A 14202-nucleotide genomic window follows, 5' to 3' on the forward strand; every position below is an offset into this window, starting at 1 on the left:
TTTCCTTTCAGAATGCAATTAATGACCATCGTAATCAATGTCAAGAAGCCAGCCTTACTAAAGGACAAACTGTTCGGGTAACTCTGTACTGTCCTACTTCCTCACAGGGATCCTCTCAGGCTCCCTCACCCTTAGCCCACCATCCTCTACTTTCCTCACAGCCTCAGAGCTACTGGCTACTACCAAATATCAAAGATAGTTTTGAAAACTCGATGGGAGGATGGCAAAAAAAACGACTTCCTGTTGAAAGCTTTTCAGCTCCTTCCGTGGGGTTTACACGGTGCCGCCACCTAATGTATGTAGTGATCTGCACTTTTCTTCCAGTGGGTGAGGCGGTTTAGCGACTGGCATTTATTGATAGAAAGGAACCGTTCGGATTGGCTCAAAAATATTGTATATCGAATCAATGGCAAACATGTAGGCAATTTTGGGGTATATTCTGAGAAGAGAGGACAGCTATAATCACATCTTGAATGGTAAACTCTGCTCACTTGCTGGCTGTAGGAATTTATAGGCTAAAGCCGGCCCTGGTTGGTCTACTTTGTTGGAGGAGTAGGCAAGTAGTCAAAGTGTGTGTGTGTGTGTGTGTGTGTGTGTGTGTGTGTGTGTGTGCGTGCGTGTGCGTGTGCGCGTACGCGTGCGTGCACAACATCTGATGCCAAATCTAGCTTACACAGTTTAGTCACAAAAGCCAATGGAAACTGGCATCTCAAAATGTTCAAGGAAAAAGGTGGGTCATTTAGTGTTTGGAAACGGTGTGATTAATATAGCACGCCATGCAATTTTAAACTTTGAGTCACTGACACTGTGCGCGGAATGGGAGAGAACTGGTTTTGGCAGTTTCGATGAAGAAATTATTACACACTCACACACACACACATGCACGAGCACACAGAGCCAGAGGGAAACGTCAGGAGGGAAGAGTGAGGCCGGACATGTTAGAGTTGTGTTTGTTAGGAACACACGTGGGAAAAAGAGAGAGAGCGAGGGACTGAATGAAAGCAGCTGAGTTTAAAGGAAAGCTTCTCATGAAAAGAGGGCTGGAGGAGAAGAGGATGAAGGGAAGAAAACACAGAGGAAGAGAATAGAACAGCGGTAAGAGAAATATACAGACAGATTTTTCCAGAAATCCTGGTGGGAGGTCTCTGGATTCCCTGCTTATTCCCTCCTGATTCCAGGAATATTCTATTCTAATATTCTGGGAGTTTGGGCAAATGTACCGATATTTTGCAACCTTACGTCTAATACATAGATCTCTAAAGAACTGTGAAGAAGCAGTGATTGAAATGCATTGACATTACACTGAGAGAGAGGACGTAGTAATGTCAACCGGTTGTTGTACGGCTTCTGTAGGGGCATACAGGACGTCTTGAGTGAATCCAAGCTGTGAATAGCCTCAGTTGACAAAACTAACTCGAGATCTCTGTAAAAATTATGCCATCAATGACCTGTGCGGACTTTGACACACACTGGTCACAGACAGGCGGACAGACAGGCCGAGAGACAGACAGGTCGAGAGACGGACAGGCAGACAGACACTGAGTGTATTATTACTGTAGAAATCTGGTTATGAAACAACACTCTGTATGCCTCCAAAATGACACCGTATTCCTTATGTAGTGCACTACTTTTCACCAGAGCCCTAAGGGCACGATATTTGGAATGGGCCCTGGTCAATAGTAGTGCACAATAAAGGGAAAATAGTGCCATTTGGGACACACAATAAAAAATCTCTCTGTATTCCTCTCTCTCTAGATGTCTGAGGCGGACAGTCACTCTGGAAATATGTCTCTGATCCAGTCCATGCTGCGCAGACTGAGCACTGCAGAAGACACGGATCAACCTCCTAACATACACTCGAACACACACCGTAACACACACCAACACCTCAGAACCTCAGTGGAAACAGACAGGGGATTCTATGTGACCCCTCAGGACCACAATAATGCAGAGCTCAAATTCAAAGGAAAGCTTGCTGAAGTGATTGAGGATGATGATGATGATGATTGTGTTGATGATGACAAGGATCCACAATTGAAAGTTCCGACTGAAAGGGACAACGATCCGGAATCATCAGACAGAGATTCAGAAAGAGAAGAGGGGAATTCCGGTATTCCATTTTTGGATGCAGGATTGGAAAACCTGGGCAACGAGGAGGAAGAGGAAAACAGCGAAACCCCCTCTGTGATTCCCAGATGGGAGGGAAGGCAGTTTCTACCCTGTCCCCCTGGCCTGGATGCCAGACCCCCGCTTCCCCCCGTTCCCCCCAAGAGGAGGGCTAAACCACCGCTACACCCTACAGGGCCACCGCCCCCTCCACCAGCCCTCGACCCTAGCCGGAGTGCTCCTGTGTGGGGGGGAGTGGTAGGCGAGAGCCCAGGCTGTGAGCTGAGGCCTACAGGGCATGGGAGAGGGCCTGGAGGACAGAAGGAGGATATGCTATTGTCCTCAGGGGATATGCTGTCAAAATACTCAGCTGTCATCCTCAAGTCAGAACGCCGATTCTCACAGCCCATTCTGGATTTTACTCTGGGCTCTACAGCACAGAGGGGTGAGGGGGTGCAGCAGTTGGAGACGACTGTGTCCATGGCAACACAGGACCCTTCCAAGCTGAGGGGAAAGGATATAGGGCGCCCCCCTAAATCCTCTGAGCCGGTGGGGATGGGGGTAAGGGGGATACCCCAACCGTTGGAATTGACCCCACCCAAGCCACTTATATCAAAACCTCCACGCAAAAACAGATCTCTGCCCCAGGGACCTGAGGGGAGAGTCCAGGACAGCCCAGATGGAAGTGCCTCTTCTGGGTCTGAAACGAGAGACATCCCCCCTGGCTTCCAGTCTGTAGCTCCAGGGACAGAGGGAGTCAGAGAACCACCAGATCCTAGCGAACACATCGCAGATGGGAGCGAGAGCTCCAGAACCCCTGCAGAGATTCGGAGTAACACGGAGGAGGGAGGTTTGTTAGAGGTGGGGAGGAATTTAGAAGGCACACAAGAAGTTGTAGTTCAGGACACTGCAACATGGGGTGGTGGGGGTGTGCTTGGGTCGAAACACCCGAATATGAAGAAAATGAAGGGAGGAAAGCTGAAGAAATTTACCAAGAAGATGATGAGCAGATGGAAGGAGAGTCGAGAGGAGAAGGGAGGAAATGGAGAGATTCAGGATGACGACGGAGAAAGAGAGGTGGAGAGCGAAATGCCGTTAGTGAGTCTTTCTTGCTCATTAATGCGACGAAATTACATTTGTATTCTTTCTTTTACTCCAATGAACTATTGAACATTAAATAATGAGTCAATTATTGCATCATTTCCCTCTTACAGTTATGTTATAACAGGTGAACCTCAATCAAGATCGACATCCAGTCGAACTATCTAACATTGATTAAGAATGAAGTCGCCCTCTTCTTGTAGGGTGATCATGGTGTGATTTTTTTTTGACAGGTGCATCTCCATCAAGATCGACATTCAGCCAGGTTGCATGCTAATATGTCTGTCATAGAGGAAGAGGAGGGGAAAGAGGAGGAGGAGAAGAGGAGTGGTGAGGCTACACAGGAGTCGCCAACGATGGAGCGGCCCAGCCAAGCTGAGACGGAGAGGAAGCCTGTGGGACACCATGCACGTTTTCAGAGGTGAGAGACAGAATGAGAGGGAGCAAGATGAGGAGAGAGAGAGAGACACGTTTTCAGAGGTGAGAGAGAACGAGAGGGAATAAGATGAGGAGAGAGAGAGAGAGAGAGAGAGAGACACGTTTTCAGAGGTGAGAGAGAATGAGAGGGAATAAGATGAGGAGAGAGAGAGACACATTTTCAGAGGTGAGAGAGAACGAGAGGGAATAAGATGAGGAGAGAGAGAGAGAGAGAGACGTTTTCAGAGGTGAGAGAGAATGAGAGGGAATAAGATGAGGAGAGGGAGAGAGACATTTTCAGTGGTGAGAGACAGAATGAGAGGGAGCAAGATGAGGAGAGAGAGCGAGAGAGCCACGTTTTCAGTGGTGAGAGACAGAATGAGAGGGAGCAAGGTGAGGAGAGAAAGAGAGACACGTTTTCAGTGGTGAGAGACAGAATGAGAGGGAGCAAGGTGAGGAGAGAGAGAGAGACATGTTTTCAGTGGTGATGGAAAGTGAGTCTTGGGGAGTTTCAATCCACCACACCCTCTCTTTTTCCTTGACTCTACTTAAGAGGCACTAGATACTGTGCTTGCCATAGCAGAGCACACACATTCCTTGGACTCTGTGTGTGTGTGTGTGTGTGTGTGTGTGTGTGTGTGTGTGTGTGTGTGTGTGTGTGTGTGTGTGTGTGTGTGTGTGTGTGTGTGTGTGTGTGTGTGTGTGTGTGTGTGTGTGTGTTTTGTTGATGAAGTTACAGTAACTCTGACACTACTTCCCCATAGCTGTCATGACTTCCTAAGTGCCCTGAAGTCACCACACGCACGCACACACACACACACATTCTGTGCTCCGAGATGTTAGTCCAGTTATGTGGCATTTTTGCAATATCGTGATGATCCCTTATTGATGGCACTTGTTAAATCCATTTCAATCAGTGTAGATGAAGGAGAGGACAGGTTAAAGAAGGATTTTCATGAGGGTCAATGGGCAAGGCAAAAGATTTAAGTGCCCTTGAACGGGTTATGGTAGTGGGTGCCAGGCGCACCGGTTTGAGTGTGTCAAGAACTGCAACGCTACTGGGTTTTTCACGCTCAACAGTTTTCCTGTGTGTATCAAGAATGGTCCACCACCCAAAGGACATCCAGCCAACTTGACACAACTGTGGGGAGCATTGGAGTCAACATGGGCCAGCATCCCTGTGGAATGCTTTCGACGCCTTGTAGAGTCCACGCCCTGACGAATTGAGGCTGTTCTGAGGGCAAAAGGGGTTGCAACTCAATATTAGGACGGTGTTCCTAATGTCTTGTACACTCGGTGTATATCATACGTTATGTTTATACTATACAAATATACATTTTTATTCCGTAGTTATAAAAATGAGAACATGGGTTTTACCAAATGGTTACGTGATGATCAATTAAGAGCAGTTGGATTAAGTAATAGAACAAAGTATTTTAACAAATGAGGACAGAATCATATGAAAAGTAATGTGAACATTGCATTGTGAAAGGCTCTTACTTTATATGAACATGTATTGTAATGTCAAACATGCATTTCTAGATTAAACACTGATTTAAGTGTGGTGAAAAGTGACGGTGGGATTTTGTGCGTTGTACTTTGTCAATTGAAAATGTGCTTAAAGTTTTGAAACAACTGCTGTTTTGGGTTTTGTACTAACTAGAGTTGTGAAAATGTACCACATACTTGTGAAAATTATTATTATATATATTTGTTTAAAGAAATGTGACCACTGCTTTCATCAACCCATGGCAGATGACATAATATCTATTTTGTTTCACAAATGGCACCCTATTCCCTATATAGTGCACTAATTGGTCAAATGTAGTGCACTTTATAGGGAATATGGTGAATAGTGCACTACGTTTTATCAGAGCCCTGTTCAAATGTAGTGCACTATATAGGGAATAGGGTGCCATTTTGTGACAAAACCATTAACCTCATTGTTTTTCCCCCTCTATTTTACAGCTCCTTCAGCTCTTTCAAGTTCAACTTCAGTCCCATCAGCTTGGTGGACGAGATTCTAACAGGAGATGAGTGGTCACCATTCCTGTCTATAAGGGACAGTCCAGCCCCCTCACCGTCCGTTTTCCAATCAGAGGTTGCTAGCCAACACAGTTATGATGAAGGCGACCAATTAAAGACTGGACCAGAGTTGCGTCTTCCCAACGACGTTCAACACAACCATGAGGACATAGGCTTTTCTTTATACGAGGCTGTCAGCTTCAGCCAATCAAGACCGAATGAGATTGTGGACAACCAATCGGACAACAGACAACAGGAAGTAGACAACAACAATGACACAGGAGCTGATGCCATTGCTGTCATCAAACCGAAGATACTATTGGAAAATGATGCAGCGGAGGAGAGTGAGTTGGACCACTCCAGACCCATATCTAAGGACATCCATGACACTGTTGAATTATGCAAGTCCCCCATAAGGACCCAATCAAAGGACCTTCTTGACTTCCTCTGTGTTGAGGTGAGCCACACTGCTGGATTGTGGGTATTGTAGTCATTTAAAGTGCTGTTGTAGCCCCCCCCCCCCGCAGGTTTTTGCTTCAACCCCAGTTGTAACTAACCTGATTCATCTTATCAGACAGCTAATTATTAAAATCAGGTGCTCTAGATTAGGGTTGAACACCTATGGGACAGTAGCTTTGCAGGAACAGGGTTGGAGAGCCCTGGTATATAAACACTTACTGCAAAATCTTGTTCTCTTGTTCTTATTCTCACTGTCTCGCTGTCTCTCTCTCTCTCTCTCACTCACACACACACACACACACACACCCACACACACACACACACACTCTCTTTCTTTCTCAGTCACTTGGAGTTCTGGACAGTTCTGCTCAGAAACATAAAATTCGTCTGAGCAAAAAGAGAAAGCACAGACTTCCGGGGCTAAAGAAGACAAGTAAGAGTGAATGGCTGGAAAACTAGATGAAATAATCAGAAAAATAGACAGGATGAAAGGAGTTGGACAAAAGCTGAGACACTGAAATATTCATTTTTTTCCGCTGTTCTCTCTCTTTTCAGAAACAGAGACCTTCAATGTAAGATGCACTGCAATCAAAGCCCCTGAAATCAAATTCCTCAACCCCTCTCCTCCTTCCACACTCTCCCCCACATCACTCCCTTCTTCCTCCATTCCTTCCTCCTCCCTCTCTTCCTCCTCTTCCTGCTCCTCTCCCTCCTATGTCTTTCCGTCCTCTTTCTACAACATCCCTACGTCCGCTGAAAAACAGGACCCTGTGACATCACCGACACAGGACAACCTCTCTGTTAAGGTCAGAGTTCATTTGACCCCATAACCATTGGCAACATTTTCAAACACTGCATATGATGTGTCTCTGAAGTGTGTCTGAAATGGCACCCTACTCCCTAGTGCACGATAGGAATAGGATGTCATTTCAGACAGACTGTAGCTTATTACTGAATGTACTAATGTATATTAGCATCACTAACCCGGTTTCCATCCAACCTTGTTATGTGAGTAAAGTGCATGTCGGATAAAACATGTCCTGATGGAAACAACAGATTTGGCGGTGAACTTTCCAACTGTCGACAAAACAAAATACGCCAGGCAAGGTGGATTCTTTCTGTGTCTGTAAAATTAATTATGCGTGAAATGGCGGTGGAAACACCTTTTATGCGCAGATATTGATGTGATAACCGTCATATCGAAGTCAACTTGGATTCAGGTGATATGTTGTGTGCTCCTCCCACTACGACTCGGGAAAGCATGCGGTTTATTAGGCTACAGGGGAAATAAGTTATTATGAGCTTTACAGAGTGGCGAAAGTGCACAGTGATGAGCTTGATCCTGGTTTGACAAATAAAAATAATTGTGCTCTTTTTTTCCCATAATATGTCATCACGCTCAGCTTTTTTTTTTAAAAATATAAAAATATAACAAAAGGTAAATTTTAGAATATTCACATGAAAATCTGTCACCAATTGGATGGAAACCTAGATATTAGCAGAGACCACTTCAGTACTCCAAATATTTCAAAATGGTTCTCTCTCTTTCTCTCTCTCTCTCTCTCTCTCTCTCAGACCACTGAAAGCAGCAGAAAGCCAGGTTCAAGTCCCAAGCCGCCTCTGTCCAAATTCATGACAGTCCTGAAAGACAAAACCAAGAGGAAGCTTAAAAACTAGGTATTGGTGATCCAATAGTAACCCATAGCTCCTTCTCATAGCCCCTACCTCTAAGCCCTAGCCACTACCTCTTTAGTGTTTACAGTTTTAGGTGTGTAAGCGATAACACCGCAGATGCACACAGTAATGGAACATGTATGCCTATCTTTGATCAAATGATTATCTTGCTATATTGAGTGTGTTACCAACACTTTTAGTCACTAATAGATTTTCTCTAACATCAGTGTTATCTGAATGAGATTCTGTAAGATCTGAATAAATGTTGTTTTTATTTATTTAATTTTTTTACCCTTTTTCTCCCCAATATTGTGGTATCCAATTGGTAGTTACAGTCTTGTCTCATCGCAGCAACTCCCATATGGACTCGGGAGAGGAGAATATCAAGAGCCGTGCATCCTCTGAAACACAACCCCATCAAGTCGCACTGCTTCTTGACACAATGCCCACTTAACCCGGTGTGTTTCCTCTGGTTTTGAACTTTTGCCTGTCCACGACCATTCTCTTGCACCTTAAACTCCAACCATCTGCCTCCTGTGTCTGCATTTGGGTCTCGCCTTGTGTCATGATAATGCAAAGCAAAAAATAAGGAACATTTGCAAACTGTATTCTGAAAAATAACCTTGCCAGAGTGTGGACTAGGTTGCTTCTCCCCTTTTCATACTCCCTCTCTCTCACACATTTGGTACTCCCCTCTTTTATAGCAAATGTATTCTCACCTCCTGCCTGTAATTCCCTGTAAAATGTTTTTAATACATCTACAGTAATAGTGGAATGATAGTGTTTCACAATATTTATTTATTGTGGCACATAAAATTGCATTTTAATGGTGCACCCTTCTTATTGGTCAATAAAAGACGGACACCTGGTTCTTGTTGTCAAATTGACTGGGGACAGAAAATCTATTGTTGTCAAATGGTGATTGGCTGATTGTGTCAGAGGCTGTGGCACGTACAATCGGTTAGTGCGCGGAGCCACTCAAATTACCTAGAGCAACTCGCCCCTCCTTTGGCACAATCCGAAGTGATTTGTTTAACAATCAGATAAAACACTATGACTGGTTGTGTTCATGGCTACATTAAAAGGTAATACATTTGTATAGTTAATTAGATGTCTGAACTATAAATCTATGGAACGCCGTTTGGGTCTTTACGTGCCAATTAAAGATACGCATCAAATAACACTATTTGACGTGTTAAATAAGCTTTTAATTTGACACGTCAAATAACACAATTCTATTAGAATGCTGTGTGTGATGAATTTGCACGTGTAAGCCAAGCGCCACCACTATCAGTATCACTGTCAAAGCTGTACAAAAAAAGTCAGCAGACGAGCACACACTGGCCACGAACGATGTGTTTACAGTACCGCGATGGTAATACGGCATTATTTGTTCGACCGCAACTTCTGGGGTAGCTTGCTAGCACCAATACAACCAGTCTGAAAACAATGACCAGTATAAACTGCAGTCATTTTCATCATCCTTAACAATGACTTAGGAATCCTTGTGAGTAAGTATTAGCTTCGTAGCCACTTGTTGTTCGCCTATTGAAATTGAACTTCAGTTCATGGAAATAAATGGCTAGCCAGCTGCCAAACCTTGTTGCCCAAAGCTAACGTTATAAGCAGCCAGCTAGCTTCACCTGGCTAGTGACGGTCGACCGGACCGGTGATGTGTTGTGAAGTTAGCCACAATAAGGATTAGACACAATAGTGGAATTTGCGGTTTGCCTTCAAAAAGAAAAGTACCTCTGAAAGTGATGCAGAAGGTTACATTTGGTAGAATTATGCCATGTTTAGACTTGATAATGTTAAACCAGGTTGGAATGTGAAGCAATGAAATGGGTTACCAGTCTACTCTGTGACACCCACAGAACACAACTGTGAAGAGTTTACGTAAATATTAGTGTTGTATCTCTTATCGCGGGACTCTGGCTGTGTGAAATCACCTCCCCAGTCAGCCTATTGTGTGTATCGACATTCATATTCCACTGTACAGCTTTACCTAAGGATTGAGGATAAATGAAATGGGGTATCAGTCTACCCAATACCCAAGATATCCTCAGAGTTATCAGACTCCAAAACATCCACACAATATTGTTTTTCCCCGGGAATGGTGTTCAATCACATGGGTTGAAAATAAATGTGACTCAATTCACAGCTGTTTCAGAGTTCCACAATAAGTGCTATGATGCTAATGTTTCTCTGGGTGTCACTGAGTGGACTGATACCCCATGTCATTGATCCACAATCCATAAGTAAGGCTGTGTAGTGAAATCAGTATGCCCCCAATGCAATTCTAAAGTCTAATACATTCAGTGTAATTTCAACAGCTTTTTGTCAAATTAACAAATTATTATCTTTTGTTGATTTTATATAACAACATTTCAAACTTATTTAGCATGATCTATTAAATTATGGAATAATTATATTTGTATTTATTTGCATCACTGTCAATTACACTTTTATTTTGAAGGCTAACCGCAAAGTCCACTATTGTGGCTAGCTTCACATAGATGGGTCCGACCACCATTCATCAAATAAGAACCGTTTTATGAGGTTTATTTTAGATGATGACACCTAGCTATATAGTTAGAAACAGATTGTCGTTTTGCTGTGTTTTTGGGGAAGAACATTGTTTGCATCCATGAGCTAGCTAGCTTTATTTTATGACCAGCACTGTAGGTGTGCGAGAAAACTTTACCAGCGTCATAGCATGCGTACCAATGAATCGTTGTGACATTATGAAATACGAGTGATAGTGTAATCAATGTGTAATAACTACGTAAAAAAATATGAACGCGTTAAATTATTATGTGATGTGTAGTCATATTCAGGTCCTGATTGGCCAACAAGCTTATTTGACACGTCAAGTAAATAGTATATTTTTTGACACGAAAGATCCAAACAGCGTTCCATATAAATCCCATTAAAAGAAAATGGTGCATGCGCATAAGAGTAGCAGGGGCCTCTCCCTGGGGCTCCAAATCAATTGGTCTGCACATTCTTACTCCTTCTCCTTCCTCCTGCGCTCTCTTTCTCTCTCACTCATTCACTCTCTCTCATCCCTCCACCTATTTTCTCTCTTTTCTTTTCCTCCACTCTCACATCCCTCTCAGATGAAGTGCAGATCTGCTGCCCCCGGTGGCCACCTTGTGTCAGTGCATAACAAACAGGCCAACGCGTACCTGCTTTAGAACAACGCCAAAAGCCCTCGCATTTGGCCGGGAGGCTTTGAAATCTTCCTGGTAGGAGAGGGAGAGGGATGGATGGAGAGAGAGAGGGGGGTGAAGGGGGATTAATGAATGTGGGGAAGAGAGTAAGGGAAGGAGCACTATGCCAAACACCTTCACATCTGTCTAGGAGGCTTCAAACCCTTTCAGGTAGGAGAGGAAGTGATGGATGGAGAGAGGGGGAGTGATGAAGACAGGGCGGATAATGGGTGGATGGAGAGGGAGGTAAATTAAGGTGGGAGGAAAGAGTGACGTTCGGTAGAAGGGGAATGAGGGAAGCTTTGCAGCACAACATTTCACATTGAACATATGACTTCTGTCTTGATATCTACAGTACATTTACAGTATTCAGACCCCTTGACTTTTTACATATTTTGTTACATTACAGCCTTATTCTAAAATTGATTAAATTGTTTTTTTCCTCATCAATCTACACACTACCCCATAATGATAAACACAGGTTTTTAGAAATAAAAAACTGAAATATTACATTTACGTAATTATTCAGACCTTTTACTCAGTACTTTGTTGAAGCACCTTTGGCAGCGATTACAGCCTCGAGTCTTCTTGGGTATTACGCTACAAGCTACCTGTATTTTGGGAGTTTCTCCCATTCTTCTCTGCAGATCCTCTCAAGCTCTGTCAGGTTGGATGGGGAGTGTCGCTGCACAGCTATTTTCAGGTCTCTCCAAAGATGGTAGATCGGGTTCAAGTCCGAGCCTGGCTGGGCCACTCAAGGATATTCAGAGACTGATTTTCATCAAGGATTTCTCTGTACTTTTCTCCGTTCATCTTTCCCTCAATCCTGACTAGTCTCCCAGTCCCTGCTGTTGAAAAAAATCAACACAGCATGATGCTGCCACTACCATGCTTCACCGTAGGGATGGCATTGGCCAGGTGATGAGAAGTGCCTGGTTTCTGTGACGCTTGGCATTCAGGCTAAAGAGTTCAATCTTGGTTTCATCAGACCAGATCATCTTGTTTCTCATGGTTTGAGAGTCCTTTAGGTGCCTCTTGGCTAACTCCAAGTGAGCTGTCATGTGCCTTTTACTGAGGAGTGCTTTCCGTCTGGCCACTCTACCATAAAGGCCTGATTGATGGAGTGCTGCAGAGATAGTTGTCCTTCTGGAAGGTTCTCCCATCTCCACAGAGGAACTCTGGAGCTCTGTCAGAGTGACCATTGGGTTCTTGGTCACCTCCCTGACCTAGGCTCTTCTCCCCGATTGCTCAGTTTGTCCGGGCAGCCGGTTCTAGGAAGAGTCTTGGTGGTTCCAAACTTTTTCCATTTAAGAATGATGGAGGCCACTGTTTTTTTGGGGGACCTTCAATGATGCAGACATTTTTTGGGACACTTCCCCAGATCTGTGCCTCGACACAATCCTGTCCCAGAGCTCTACTGACAATTCCTTCGTCCTATTGGCTTGGTGTTTGCTTTGACATGCACTGTCAACTGTGGAACCTTATATAGACAGGTGTGTGCCTTTCCCAATCATGTCCAATCAATTGAACTTACCACAGGTGGACTCCAATCAAGTTGTAGAAACATCTCAAGGATGATGAATGGAAACAGGATGCAACTGCGCTCAATTTCCAGTCATAGCAAAGGGTCTGAATACTTATGTAAATAAGGTATTTCTGTTTTTTTTTATTTTTATACATTTGCAAAAATGTTTAAAAACAACTGTTTTCGCTTTGTCATTATGGGGTACTGTGTGTAGATTGACAAGGAACATTTTTTATCAAATCAATTTTAGAAGTAGCCTGTAAAGTAACAAAATGTGGAAAAAGTCAAGATGTCTGAATACTTTCAGAATGCACTGTACATATTTTCTCACCACCTGTCTTTCTATCGCTCTCTCTTCCTTTAACCACCTCTTTCTCTCTCTCTCTCCCTCCTCTCAGTGTAGTAAGTTTGTGTGGATTGACGGCTCCAACTGGAACCCCTGGGGAGCCCATCGCCAGCTGGACGAGCCGCGAGGACTGTGTGGAGATGAACTGAAGCATTAAGAGATGGATGGATAGTTTTTACTTGCAATGTGATATGTTTGTTTTTACCTACCTTAGTTGAATGCAGTGGCTAATTAAGGGCTAAAATCACAAATGGGAAATCAACTTTTAATGGAAGGTGGTGGGGAGGAAGTTCGAATGAATGGTGGAGATGCTATTTTTGAGCTCATACATTTGAACCTCTGTGTGTCTGTCCGTCTCTCTGTATATGTGTTCTCTATCTCCAAGAAGAGCTACATGTGCTCCTTCAAGAACAGAGTTTGAGGAGAGAGAGAGAGAGACTGTGGGTCTTTTCCAATATCCGCACACATACTTAGCAGAGGTGGGGACCAAGTCATTGTTTTGACAAGTCACAAGTAAGTCTCAAGTCTTAGCACTCAAGTCCCAAGTCAAGTCCCAAGTCAAGACCATCAAGTCAAGTCTCAAGTCCTGAACTTTGAGTTTCGAGTCCTAAACAAGTCATAATGTACTCTTCACCAAATGTAATACCATTTCATATTTTTAACAAGAGTAAGTTAGTATATTATTTACGCAAATCATAAATGCTTTTAAAAATGTCTATATATTTATTACTTTCCAAATAAACGTTATATTTCCATGGAAATACATGGGTAGCCATGAGAAAGACCCCCCTGATCCCAATAGTGATCGACTGTCGAGGATCTCTATGGGGCGCAATCGGGCGATTTAGGTTTGTACACAATCGCCCAACCTTAACACGCACACTCTCTCTCTATCTGGTTACGGTAGGCTAACGAATGTCAACGGTTTTAGGAACAGCAGTAACATCAGGCAGGATTTAGACTACCAACTGCCTAGCCTGTTGTAGCTCAATCTTGGGTGCAATGATCACGTTCCCGCACTGACTGGCTGTGTGGAGGCTCATTGATTTAACGTTACGTTAGCCTACGTGATACACAAGTAAAGTAATCAAATATATAGCTGTCGGCTATATTAGCCACGACTTAAAATGTCGAACAAAGTTGGAAATTGTTGCACCTCCGTCTGTAATTTTCTTCCCGCATGTTTTGCAAGTTGCAATCCGTTTTTTGTCGATACAGCGTCGTCTTTATATCCGAAAATAATAATTTGGGGTATCATCTTTCCAAGGGCTCCATCTGAATTCACCCACCGATGTTCCTCTGCACTGCCACCCACAACTTTTTCCTCAGCTGGCACA

The 14202-nt window shown here is 43.7% G+C and overlaps 1 protein-coding gene and 1 long non-coding RNA gene across 2 annotated transcripts; both read left to right on the forward strand.

The window, feature by feature from the left end:
• The first annotated feature begins 819 nt into the window (after positions 1–819).
• si:dkey-9i23.6 lies at positions 820–8653 on the forward strand. The gene is made up of 8 exons (XM_021573549.2): positions 820–1095; positions 1756–3204; positions 3441–3628; positions 5593–6106; positions 6451–6541; positions 6664–6914; positions 7684–7785; positions 8112–8653. Exons 2-7 carry the CDS (start codon positions 1756–1758, stop codon positions 7783–7785), a joined length of 2595 nt encoding a protein of 864 aa, XP_021429224.2. The 5' UTR covers positions 820–1095; the 3' UTR covers positions 8112–8653.
• An 80-nt stretch (positions 8654–8733) lies between these two features.
• Positions 8734–14082, forward strand: LOC118941461. Its single transcript, XR_005037670.1, has 3 exons — positions 8734–8867; positions 10902–11030; positions 12918–14082. It is a non-coding gene; the product is annotated as an uncharacterized LOC118941461 (long non-coding RNA).
• Positions 14083–14202: the final 120 nt, after the last annotated feature.

This window comes from Oncorhynchus mykiss, chromosome 19, assembly GCF_013265735.2.
Source record: "Oncorhynchus mykiss isolate Arlee chromosome 19, USDA_OmykA_1.1, whole genome shotgun sequence".
NCBI classification, from domain to species: Eukaryota; Metazoa; Chordata; class Actinopteri; order Salmoniformes; family Salmonidae; genus Oncorhynchus; species Oncorhynchus mykiss.